The following is a 12,751-nucleotide window of genomic DNA, read 5'->3' as shown; positions in this document are numbered from 1 at the left end:
GGCGGGAGATGCCCGGTAGCGCGTTCCACGACTCGCTGCTGTGACCAGTGGGGAGCGAACTTCGTCGTGACACCTCTGCCGGCAACTGGTGGCTTGGGCTGGCGGGTGACGCCGCGAAGGCGATACTGCCGGCGGCCACCAGAGAGCAGCAAAGCGCCGCGTGCTTCACCGGTCGGCCCCTTTAAGGCAGGCGGCGGCCGGAAGTGCTGGCGGCCGAGGCCGCGGCGGGTACTGCGCATGCGTTGCTGCTGCCCGGCCCGCCTCCCCCCCTCCCCATCCCCCCGTTCCCCCGTCCCACAGCCCCCGGTCTCGGCCGCTCGCCGACGGTAAGGCCCAGCCGGCGCCGCGCTACGGGGGCCGGGAGGGGCCATGCGGCGCGAAGGGGCGGGGCGGGGCGGGTAGCGGGGGGGGGTAGCCAGCGCCGTGGGGAGGGGGGGGCGAGGCCACGCCCCCTCCCCGGTCAGGCCACGCCCCTTCGCCGCCGTGCGCGCCGCGGGGTGGTCCCGCGGGCCCCATGTCACGTGACCCCTCGACCCCAGCGCGGGGGAGGCGGCGACCCCCGAGCCGCAGCACGGAGACCACGCGGGGGCCGGGGGGTTCCCTTGGGTAGCTCCCCCTCCTTCTCGCTTAAGGCCTCGGCGTGATCGCCGCCGCAATTTCTCCGTGTCCTGCTGACCCCCCCGCGCCAGATATGCTGGCGAAGCCCTGCCGTCTCTCGAGGGGTCCTGGATGGCTCTGTCTGTCCCCCGGAGCGGGATGAGGTGCGGGAAACCGCCGGAGTCCCACGCCTGGAGCCGGGTGGGCGCGTGGCCCTGTGTTGGCGGCTCCCCAGGTTTGTCCTGGTGTATCGCAACCAGGGGATATCGAAACTATTGTCATCCGCCAGGAGATCCTGGCCTGAAATCTCTGAGATTTAGATGGGATATTGAGAAGAAATTGTTCCCTTTGAAGGGTGGTGAGGCCCTGGCATAGGTTGCCCAGAGAAGCTGGCTGCCCCATCCCTGAAAGTGTCCAAGGCCAGGCTGGATGGAGCTTGGAGCAGCCTGGTCGTGTGGAAGGTGTCCCTGCCCATGGCAGGAGGTGGGACGAGATGAGCTTTCAGGTTCCTTTGTACCGGAACCATTCCACGATTCTGGGACTGGCCTTCCCAGCAGATTGTAGACCTCAGGCTTGCAGGGATGACCTCCAGCCGCACGCTGTAACCAAACCACCTCTGTGCCTCGTGCGCAACCATGAGCACATCCCCTGGGAGTGCAGCTTCTCTGCGGCTCCCTGTCAGGTCCTTCTGCATTAGCACCGCACCTTGACACTAGCTTCTACTGGGAAGGATCACCCACAGGCATGTTCCTGGTAGTGAGAGATCAGAGCATGCCATGGGTGGACCAGAGCATTCCAGCAGTGGCTGAAGGCACTGCTGGCCAGGACCAGCAGGAGAAGCTCTGTGTTGAAAACACACTCTTGCCAAAACCCACCGATGTGGGTCTGTTCCTTGGTGTCAAGTTGGGGGTTCAGAGCTGGAGAGAGCTGCTGGCTGGGGAAGTTATGAATGGGATGACACTGGGGGGATCTGCCTCTGGGATCTGTTCCCAGCTCTTGTGATCCACAGGGAGGAGAAAACCTTGCCAGGTTCATGTGAGAGATGGCGAATGCCGAGGTGAGCGTCCCTGTGGGTGATGTGGTGGTTGTACCAAGTGACGGGAATGAAGGGGAGAACCCAGAGGATACCAAAACCCAAGTGATCTTGCAGCTCCAGCCGGTGCAGCAAGGGTGAGTAGGATGGTACTACCTGGAAGGTGCGAGATGGGATGGGGGGAGCCCTCTGGGTTTTTGTGGCGCGGGGACAGAGCGTCACTGTGGTTTCCAGGTCTGCGTCAGTTTTGTGTCACACTGGGGAGAGAGAAAATATAACAGATTAAATCTTTTGTGTGTGTGGTTGCGATGGGTCCTCCAAGTGCTGAAATTGTCCTGCGAGGCTGTGTTGGTACAGTGCTCCCAGATCGTGGAAGCAGTGCTGTCTCAGTCTCTCTCTTCCTTCTCCAGTCCCAGGGTTGGTTTTTGCCACACTGCAGCCACTGGATGTGGTGGTCTGTATGTTCAGGCCTTCATGTGCCTCTGTGCCAGCCCTCCCCTAAAATAATCCTCTTTTAAAATAAAGTGGGGCTGGGATGTCAGGGAATTTTATAGCTCCCTGGCACGTGCTGCAGGGAGTGGCTTTATCTTCCCTCTGGATCAATCAGGATGGAAAAAAACTTGCTCTAGTTTGATCATATTTGCAGGGCAGGGTGGCTGTGGGCCTGCCAGTGACTTCCCTTTGTGGTCATCTGTGTTGCAGTGCCACACGGGGCTGGAAGGGAAATCCTGGGACACTGGTCTTTGCTTCCTGTTGTTGAGGGTGACCGAAAGCAGAGGAAAAGGCACAGGGAAGCCTGCAGAGCTGCCTCAGTGGTGCTGGCAGAGTGCAGGGTGGGATGACAGCACTGGGAATGCCTCTGCATCTGTCAACCCTTGGGATTACTAGCGTTTTGTTTAATTAGTGTTCGCCAAAAAAATTCCTGGTGATTGAAACTGTATCAGACAAAATTAATGTCCCTTGAAGACAGGCAAAAAGAAATTTACTGAACTGTTTAACCCTGTGCTGTCAATCCTGATTTCCCATGATTTGTATAATTTGTTTATGGATGGCCATAAACCAAGGATTTCCAAATCCTTTCACCACAGGATTTACCAAGAGGGCTCCGAGGCCAGTGCCGCTGTGGTGGCCGTGGAAACCCACACCATCCACAAGCTGGAAGAAGGGATTGGTGAGTTTTCACTTGGTGTGGATGAATCCCCTCCTGTGCAGGGCTTGTGTCTCCAGTTTGCTGGGCTTCCTTCTGGCTCTGCCCCTGCAGATGCTGATTCCCAGGCATGGATATGGGTAAAGGGGCTGGCCGTGCTCTGCTGTTATTGCTTGGTCTCAAAGTCCTGGAAGTGAGATCATGGCTCTCCTTCAATGAATGGTAAAGGGCTCCCATGGGGTCCAGGAGAGCCGGGATGTCACCCTAGTCCTAGTGTGCATACACTGGCAGCAGGAATGATAGTGATGAGGATGTGGTGGCTGAAGCATCAGGCTCTAGTTGTGGGGTCTTTGCTGAACCAGCTGTCTGATGGTTTGGATTGGATGTTCATAAGAACTGAGCAGGTTGGCTCCAACTGCTCTCTCCCATCCTGAGCAGTGTGTGGAAAAAGGCTCCTGTCACTGTATGCTGTCACTAGATCTTGACTAGAGTTCTGCTTTCCTGTGTTGGTTTGGGTCTTTTGGCAGGATTAGCAGAAACTCTGCACGTTAAGAGAACATATTATCAGTAAATATCTGATATCATTGCTAAAGAGATACCAGAGCTGCAAGAATCTGAGAGATATCTTCAAATTTTAAACCATTTTCTTGCTACTGAGATTGTTCTCATTGACACCTCCCCCCTTACAGATGCGTTGGATTTCTCATGTAATGTTTCCTTATAGATGAGCTTCGTTTGCAGCATTGTTACACCAAAAAGCAGATGTCAGTTGCTGTTAGAATTAATCTGAACTAACTCTGAGAACATGGAGAGGACTGATCCTGAACTGGGATCTGCCCTTTTTTTTGGTTTCCCAAGTGCAGGTCTCATAACCTATGAGCTTCCAGCTCCCACCTTGTGGGATTGGAGCCTCTTGGGTGGAGAGTTTCATTTTGAGCCGTTCCTCCCTCAGACCCCAGCACCCTTGAAACAAGTGAGGAAATCGAGATCGCCTATCCCATCACCTGTGGGGAGAGCAAAGCCATCCTTCTCTGGAAGAAGTTTGTTTGTCCAGGAATTAATGTCAAGTGTGTGAAGGTAAAGGAGAGACTCCCAGTGGATTCCTTTCTGCTATTCAGGTGGGCTGGTTGGCCTCCACAGGAATTCCTTAGTTTTTGTGTTTCATCCTGAGTCCTTGGATTGTTGGTGCCAAAGTTGTTTTTTGATGGGGAGAAGCATGGAAAGAGTGGATTAAGGAGGGAAGGATATCACTCTGTATTTCAGTGGTATTTGCTGTTGAGGAAGGGCTGAAGGCAGGCAGGAGATGTGTGTTGAGATCTGGCAGAGCTTTGCCTCCTCCCTTTTCCTTGGTGGCCTGGTATTCCACTCCTGGCACTTCCTTGGTGAGCAGGTTGCATTGAGAAGGGAAATCCTGATATTACGTTTTCCCACATGAGAGCATGGCAGTGTGACAGCCAAGTCCCTTGTGCTCCTGCTCCTCAGCAGGAACTACTCAAGTCACTGGAGCAGGGCAGAATGGATGCTCAAGGGAAGACCTGTGTCAGCTGGATGCTGCTGGGGCATTGGATGTAACAGAAACCTCCTGTAATGATCTCCAAAATGACCGTACATGTTCATAGGAGATGATTTGGTTCATATAAACCCTTCAGGGCTGTTTTTGGTTAGGGCTGTGAAAGCCTGTGGTTGGCAGGTCATCCCTACAGACGTGCTTCCTGGAGCTGTGAGCATTGCTGTGCCCAGGGGATCAAAGCTGGCAGGGATCTGAGAAGCAGCTCCTCCTCTCTCTGGGTGGAAGTGGGGGCTCAGATGAGCTGTGTTGGATGTTCCAATCCTCTCAAGTGATATTACCCAGTTTGTTGAGCCTTTGCTTGTCTCGTTGCCAGTTCAATGACCAACTGATTAGCCCGAAGCACTTTGTTCACCTGGCTGGGAAGTCTACCCTGAAGGATTGGAAGAGAGCCATTCGCCTTGGAGGAATCATGCTAAGGTATTTGACCTCTGTCCAACTTCAGGGCTCCACCCCTGCAGCTGCAGGACCCCCAGCAGGCATTTTGTCTGCCTTGCAGTCTCCAGGAGGCCTCTTGGAGGCCCACTGGCCAGCAGCCTGAAGAGATCCTAGCTCCATGATGTGAGGGTCAGGATCCCTCACCCTGGACAGAAGTGGCATCACCTGGGGAACCTGGGGTGGAATAGGACTGAAACCGTGTGTGTGAAACTGGGGGTCTCTTGTGTTTGCCATTTGAAAGCCTTGCAGGAGATTTTTTGGGTGCAGAGTGGCCCTGGGATCTCCCTTTCTCTTTCCTTCCCATGACTGTAGCATTCCCAGGTGGAATACTCCCTTTTGTCTCTAGGCTGAGATTTCAGCTGAGCCTGATTCTATCCCCACTCCCTGCACAGGAAGATGATGGATTCAGGGCAGATTGACTTCTACCAACACGACAAAGTTTGCACCAACACCTGTCGAAGCACCAAGTTTGATCTCCTGATCAGCAGTGCCAGAGCACCAGTGCCAGGGCAGCAGAGTGTGGTGCAGACGCCAACCTCAGCTGATGGTAGGAAACCAGTTACCAATGCCATGGGAACTTCCCTCTGATGCTCCTCTCCCTCCTACATACACTTTACACCTTCTTCCCGGGCACATCAGGGCAGTCCCACCAGGAGCTTGCTCTGGTTTCTGGGAAGGAAAATACTTCTCGTGTCTGTTTGGAGAAGTCTTGTCAGCATTTGTCAGAGGGTTCTGCTCTGTGGGACTGGGAAGGTTGGAAAACAGCTAGCATCAAGAAGCTGCTTTCCAGAGAGGCAGCCTTCATAGCCAGGAGAAGGATTGAGAGCCTTGCAGGGATCTTTGTTCTGGGATCATCATGGGAGCAAATACTTGTGAGAGCTTGCACAGCATTTTCCGATGTATTTCCCATTTGTGAGTCTGTTATAAAGGCATGAGTTGGTCTTAGGAGTGAACTTAGAAATTCTGTCCTCCTTCAGAACATCCATGAACAGGATGTGGTGGTTGGACATGATTTGATTGTCATTCCAGCTGCAAGTTCTCAGTGATCCTGTGCTCCCGTGCAGATACTGACCTCTTTGCTGAGGTTAAGGGAGAAGACTATTCCCAACTGTACCCCGTCGTTAAGCTGGGTGGGTTACATTTCTCTGAGCCCCTGGGTGAGTGACATGGCAGAGTTGTCCATAGGCTAAGGAGAATCTCTTGGAAAGCACCATAGCCAACTTACAGTGGCTGCACATTGGTAAGTCCCAAATTTGATCCAGAAACTTTGAATTGTGTCAGATCCATTTCCCTTTTATAAACCAGCTCAGACCCTAGCTCCATTTTGTGAGGGATTAGGGGTGCAGAGCGTCCTGTGGATGAAGCAAGGGGAGAAGGGTGGCTGGGCTGAGCCTTATTTGTTCCCTTCTTTGTTCTGATCCCTTTCTGCTCCCTTGAGCTGGGACTCCACCGTGCAAGGCACATGGTTTTCCCTCCAGAAGCTCCAGAACTTTTCACAGTCACAGTTCCAATGAGAAGCAGCAATATTTGCTTTTAACTGGTTTGGTTGAAAGAAGGCAAGCACAAACCTGACCCAAAGAGTGAAAGAGAGCCTGGGGAGGGCTGAGGGGTTGGGAAGCAGAGCAGGGATTCGGGCTGTCAGAGGGAGCTGATGGGGGCTTTCTGGCAGGGAGCATCACCCAGATTGCGCTGTCGGAGGAGAGTATGGAGGAGGGGATAGAGTGGAACTCGGCTCTGACAGCTGCTGTCACCATGGCCACTGAGGAAGGTATGAAAAAGGACACGGATGAGATTTCAGGTAAGCTTAGGCTGCTTGTTGGGTGTTTTCTTCTCCTCTCTTCCCCTGTTACATGTTGGAAACCTAAATCTTGCAAATAAGTAAAATTTGGGCAATGACAAAGCTGTCCCTCAGCCTCTTGGATCTCCAGCATTACCCAGGCATCCAGGCTTTCTGCCAATGGACCTCCTCACCCCTGTAGAACTTTGGCCCTGGCCTCATGGCTGATGGATAATCCCTCAGATCAGATGTTACTGGTTGCAGTGAGGGTTTTTCTGTTTTATTCCAAGGATGTGAAACACAACTGCCAGCCTAGAGCTAGGCTGGAACCAACAAGGAGCAGAGTCATGTTTGTTCCCTGTCAACTCTGTGTTCTGTGTCTCTCTGGCCTTCCATCCCCTTGTTGTATCAGTATGGAAGCTTAGCTAGAATTTCCTCAAATGATGATTTTAAGCTCTGCATCTTGCAAAAATGTGAAATGTTGTCTTGGAAGTCATGGACTTGCTTAGAAATCTGTTCCTGATTTGCTGCCTGAGTCCATTTTCCTTGGTTTGGGGTTGGTTATTTTTTTCACATGTCCTGTGCACCCCAGTAGCCAAGCTACCTTGCGAAGGTAGTCACCTGGAAAAGATACACTTGCCTGAGAGGTTTAAAGTGGCCCTGTGGGAAAAATGCCAAATGCTTGTATATGTTGACTTTTCCTCCTTTTTGTGCCAGAGGACACACTGATGTTCTGGAAAGGAATAGCTGATGTGGGGCTGATGGAAGAGGTGGTGTGCAACATCCAAAAGGAAATAGAAGAAGTCCTAAGAGGTGTGCAGCAGCGGTTGGGTCAGTCTCCCTTCCTGATGACAGGTATGTTGTGAGGAAAAAGCCTCAAAAGGGCAGTTGCAAGCAAAAAAAAAACAGTGCTAAGGGTCCATTCCACCATGTGAAGCTGGTGAGTCAGGATGGGGAGTGAGTTCCCCCTCATTAGCTGAGTTGTGGGAGCATAGTCTGTGTTCTCAGCATGCCCAGCTGTGAAGTGCCTTTGCTTCAAAGCACTAGGATACACCATTCTATCCTGTTCCCTGAGCAAAGTGACCCTGGCAGCTTGCTCGGACCATCAGATGACTGTCCACAGCTCCCAGCCCTGATGGAAGCTTTGCAGAGTCACTTGGACTGGAGTTACTCAAACACTTCTCTGTGACACTGCAGGCCTAAACAGGTCCTGCCCCCTCACTTCTTTTTCTGCTTTCATTGGTGCCAGAAAACCTATTTTGGGGGCTGAACCAGATGAGGGGAATTATCTGGGTTAAAAATAAATCCCTCTCTCCTTTTTAGGGTTATTTTTAACTTGTAACAGGCTTCCTAATCTGGTTCGGCACATGCCCCTGTGAACACCTTTTTTTGATGCTCTTCCTGGGAGAACATCCATGTAGCCACAAACTTCATTTTATCCAGGATTTTTTTTTTTAATTTTCTAATTTAACTTTGGGCTGGTGCATCTTTGTGTCTGATAGGTGTCAGATTTTGGGAACTATGAGTGATTGAAGTCAGTGGATTATAACAGATATTTTGCACAGCTTTCAGTGGGGCTTGGCATGTTAATGACATTGTCAAGAGCATGAGGTGATGATTTGTAGGTGGAGAGCTCATTTGTATCTCTGTGATTGCAAATTACACTTTCATTTGCAGCAATTAGGAGCTGCTTGAGTGACACAGGTCTGTGATTTGCTTTATCATGTGAATGGGATTATTTAATTCTAGAATGTCAGAAGGATGAGGGAGTTGGGTTTCCTTTTTTTCAGCTAGCCCTTGTGAAAGAACAGAGAGAGTTTTAAAAAGCGGTAGAAAATTTTTGGTGTAACAGGAGCATCTTTTGAGTGCCCAAGTCTTAACATCCCTGTGTCCTTTCCTTGGAGATGCTGCAGTCCTGAACAATGTCGCCCATACATTTGGCTTAATGGACACAGTCAAGAAGGTACTGGACAACAGGAAAAACCAGACAGAGCAAGGAGAGGAACAGTTTCTTTACACACTGGCAGGTAAAGTGCCTAACAAGAGTTCACATCTTGCTGCTACTCTTGGGAATGGACATGACTTTCCTTTTCCTCAATTAATTAGCGTTAGTGTTCAGGCTGCCCCAAAACAAGTGCATCCCAATCCCTTTCTGTCATATGGCTTGAGTGGAATTTCCTCTCTCCCCTGTCTCACAAAGAGCAGTTGCTTGGGACGTCGGACAACTGAAAGTCTGTGCCCTTTGCTGCAGTGGGCGTGCTGCAGGCATGAGTCCAATTCCCTCAGGATTAGGGACAGGACATGCCAGCTCAGTGCTGTGCCATGATCACCTGAGCCATGGACAGTGTTGTGCTGTACCCAAGCTAATAAGCCTTGCTGAGTACAGGGTGCTGAGCTTCTGCTTGTCTTGGCTATCAGGGCTGTTTGCTTGTCTTACAGTGCTATTGGGTGTCCTGCTCAGTTTCCCTGAGCTGAAGCCACTGACTGACCTGGGATCCCCAGAGCTGCTCACTGAATGTGTCTCCCTCCTCATCATGTACTGTAGAATCTCTTGTTATCTGAGATGCTCTAGTCCCCTACTGCCCTGGATAAATGAGGTCACTGTGCTACTTCTGGCTCCCAGTGTTCCCACTGATAAGCGTTGACGAGGATGTTTCATTGACCCAGGCATCCTACTGGCTGTCCCCAGTGCAGGTGCTTGGCTCCTGGGAAGGTGACCCAGCCAAGCTCATGAAGCAATTCCAACTGCCTGGGGGGGTCCCCTCTCCCTTGCAGGGGGGTTTAGCTTGTGGGGAGCAGAAATGTCCATCTCCTTGTCAGTAGGAGTAGCCAACATGTATGGAATGTTACCTGTGTCTTACCCAGGCGCTGGCAGCTGGAACACTGACCAGGTCTATGTAGGTGGCTACTGTTTTCCTTCAGTGCCATTTGATCTCAAGGGAGAAGCCAAGATCAGACTCACTGGGTGGTTGGGTGACCTCTGGTCACAAACCTAGGAGTGATGGTTGGTTCTGGAGCCCCAGGAGCTCTTATTTACCCTGACGTGACATGTTGTTCAACCATTCCCTATGCAGACCTGGAGCGGCAGCTGGAAGAACAGAAGAAACTTGCCAGGGACCAGAAGTCCAAGTCCCAAACCATCCAGAATGTGGTGCTCATGCCCATGAGCACTCCCAAGCCTCCCAAGAGACCCCGTCTGCAGCGCCCAGCCTCAGCTACCATCCTCAGCCCCTCCACCCCCATCCAGCAGCCTCAGTTCACTGTCATCTCCCCCATCGCCATCGCGCCCGTTGGACAACAGTTCTCTGTGGGCAACATCCCAGTGGCAACCCTCAGCCAAGGCTCCAGCCCGGTGACTGTTCATACCTTGCCATCTGGCTCCCAGCTCTTCCGATATGCCACCGTGGTTTCATCCTCCAAGACCAGCTCCTCGGACACCGTCACCCTGCACCCGTCCTCCAGCCTGGCACTGCTGAGCTCAGCAGCCATGCAGGACACCGGGGCCCTGGCCAACGTGGCGACCATGGTCAACCCCGTCGAACTGGTGGCCATGGAGTCTGGCATCACTTCCACCATCCAAGCTGTGGAAGGTACCTCGGACGATGGGCAGACCATCATAGAGATCGACCCGGCGCCGGATCCTGAGGCGGACACAGACGAATCAGAGGGCAAAGCTGTGATCCTGGAGACAGAGCTGAGGACTGAAGAGAAAGTGGTGGGAGATGTGGAAGACCATCAGCACCAGGTCCATAATGTGGAGATTGTGGTCTTGGAAGACTAGTGGGGAAGGCAGGCATCAGTGAGGGGAAGAGTTGGGAATTCGTTTTATTTCAGGCTTTTTTGTTAAGCATCTTTTCCAGCCACCCCATTTGTTACCATGGATATTTTCATTGTGCTGTATATTTTTTATATATATGTATATGTAAAGTTTTTTTTTTTTTTTTTCTTCAAACAAAGCTGGAGAAACATGTGAGACATGGATAAGGCTCCATCTCTGTGGAGCACTGAACAATACCACCTGTGGCAGGGTCAAGGAGAGACTGGATCTCTGCTGGACAACCCAGCCAGGAGGAACTAGCCATGCCTCGGTGCTTCTGCTCCAGGGCTGCCCTGGCCCGGAGACTTTATTTGAGAGACAATAACACTTGAGTGTGGATGTGGCTGTGAGAAGGGGTGACAGATTTGGGGTGGAACAGGTACTTCATTTGTATTTTTATTTTCCCCAGGGAAAGGGAATTCTGTCGGACCCTTCACTGTCACCTCAAATGGAATTTTTCATTATTTTTCTTGATTTGAGGAGGCTGACAGTACAATGAATTTACTGTCCATGTTCTCCTCCTCCACACAAATTGTTTTTATATCTCTATTTTTTTGTATTTGTTTGCTCTCTCCCTTCCCTTGTCCAGATTTCCCAGCTGCAAAGCCCTGGGACCTTCTCTCAGGGTCCCTGTATCCCAATCCCTCCTCTTCCCATGGCACTTTTCCCTCATCCCTTTCCCTGCCTGGCAAGGCTCGGTGCTGCAAACACCACTTGAAGACTCCGAGATCACTTCAGCCTTTTGTATAAGGCAAAAAATATCAACTCAAGCTCAAACCCAGATCCTCCCCCTTGGCTGCTCAGCACTGCAGGGACCTTTAAGGGTGTACAAAGCATGTTGTGCTGTTGCTTTCTGGGAGAGCCAGATTTCGGATCAGGACAGCTTCTGTTTACGCTGTGTGCTGAGGCTGCTCCGTGCTTGTCGCTTCTTGTTTGGTGGTTTTATTTTTGTATTATTTTTTCTTCTTTCTTCCTATAATCTCTTGACAGGGTTAGAATTGGGACATTGCTGAAATATGGTGCACCCCTCTGTTTTCCCACTTTCTCTCTTTTTTTTCGGTGGTTGGAGATCCATTTGGGCTTTGCCACACTGGGAAAATGGAGGGGGAAAGCACCGGGTGACCTCAGAGGTGCGGAGGTTTGGGAGGGTGGGAGCTGCTTGGCTGGAAATAATTAAGCAAAGGAAACACACCTGGGGAGGGTGGGGGGAGGGCAGGAAGATGTGTCTGGCTATTTTTTTGCATTAAAAGGAAAAATGGAGTTAAGCTCCAATGGATTTTTTCATTGGAGAGGTAAAAGGTGGTGCCTCCATCGCCTTGAGATCAGCAGGGGATGGGCAGGGATTCCTGAACCTCGATTTGTGAGGAGTGGTCGCTGCTCCTCTGATCTTGGCCTCTGGGAAGTGTTTCCTGGCTTGGGGTGGAGGTGGGAACAGCTGTGGGAGCCAGATCCCATGCTCAGCCTGGAGAAAAGAAGGTTCTGGGGAGACTCTTAGAGCCCCTTCCAGTGCCTAAAGGGACTCCAAGAGAGCTGGAGGGGAACTTTGGACAAGGGCCTTGAGGGACAAGACAAGGAGGAATGGCTTCCCACTGCCAGAGGGCAGGGTTAGATGCAGTTATGGGCAAGAATTCTTCCCTGTGAGGGTGGGCAGGCCCTGGCACAGGGTGCCCAGAGAAGCTGTGGCTGCTCCTGGACCCCTGGCAGTGTCCAAGGCTAGGCTGGACAGGGCTTGGAGCAATCTGGAATAGTGGAAGGTGTCCCTGCCCACGGCAGGGAGTAGAACAAGATGAGCTTTCAGGTCTCTTCCAACCCGAACCAGTCTGGGATTCTGTGGTTTTGGATCGGGGATCCATCTCATTCCATATCCAGCCACCTTCCCTCCATTCTCCTCTCGCTTCCTCAGGTCTTTGATTGAAGGGGAATGGGGACGTTTTCAGGACCCCTTTCCCCAGTCCAAGCATACAGCAGATCCTGTCAGCTCCCTTCTGGAGCTGTTTGTGTCTCTTGGCTGGAAGGTGGGGTGACTCTGGGCTCCCTGATCGCTGCACGTCTACCCAACACCCAGGTAGCCCCCTTGACCTGGGTGGGGGGTCCCATAGGACTGAGATGTTCCCTGGGTTCTCTGGAGTGCTGGACTGGGGACGGGGGGAGCTAAAATGTCGCGGCGCGACAGGATGAGGTTGGGCTAAGCCCGCAGCCGGGCCTCGAATTTGCCAGTTTTTGCCTTTGACCTCAGCGAGGCCGCCTTGCCCTTTAAGAGGTCTTCCCACTTCCAGCCGAATGGGGGCGCTGGTCCCCCCGGCTCCGATCCTCCGCCGTCCCGGCATGCACTGCGTCCCCCCAACCCTGCCCCCCCTCCCTCTTCCTTTCCCCCC

At 52.1% G+C, this 12,751-nt stretch overlaps 1 protein-coding gene across 4 annotated transcripts; it reads left to right on the top strand.

The window, feature by feature from the left end:
- Window positions 1-3: 3 nt before the first annotated feature.
- On the top strand, window positions 4-11,558 carry GMEB1 (glucocorticoid modulatory element binding protein 1). 4 transcript variants are annotated; one of them, XM_041479172.1, is made up of 11 exons: window positions 4-326; window positions 1,607-1,767; window positions 2,719-2,801; window positions 3,730-3,854; window positions 4,661-4,764; window positions 5,175-5,329; window positions 6,452-6,580; window positions 7,277-7,414; window positions 8,464-8,586; window positions 9,634-10,304; window positions 10,517-11,558. In XM_041479172.1, exons 2-11 carry the CDS (start codon window positions 1,640-1,642, stop codon window positions 10,541-10,543), a joined length of 1,683 nt encoding a protein of 560 aa, XP_041335106.1. In that variant the 5' UTR covers window positions 4-326; window positions 1,607-1,639; the 3' UTR covers window positions 10,544-11,558. The 4 variants fall into 4 exon arrangements, with proteins under 4 accessions (XP_041335106.1, XP_041335104.1, XP_041335107.1 ...); XM_041479170.1 differs by having other exon boundaries at window positions 5-326; window positions 9,634-11,558; XM_041479173.1 differs by having other exon boundaries at window positions 196-326; window positions 8,473-8,586; window positions 9,634-11,558.
- Window positions 11,559-12,751: the final 1,193 nt, after the last annotated feature.

This window comes from Pyrgilauda ruficollis, unplaced genomic scaffold (genome assembly GCF_017590135.1).
Source record: "Pyrgilauda ruficollis isolate IOZ18807 unplaced genomic scaffold, ASM1759013v1 scaffold48, whole genome shotgun sequence".
NCBI lineage: Eukaryota > Metazoa > Chordata > Aves > Passeriformes > Passeridae > Pyrgilauda > Pyrgilauda ruficollis.
The sequence above is the reverse complement of the archived record's forward strand: the minus strand, read 5'-3'. Positions and strand labels throughout refer to the sequence as shown.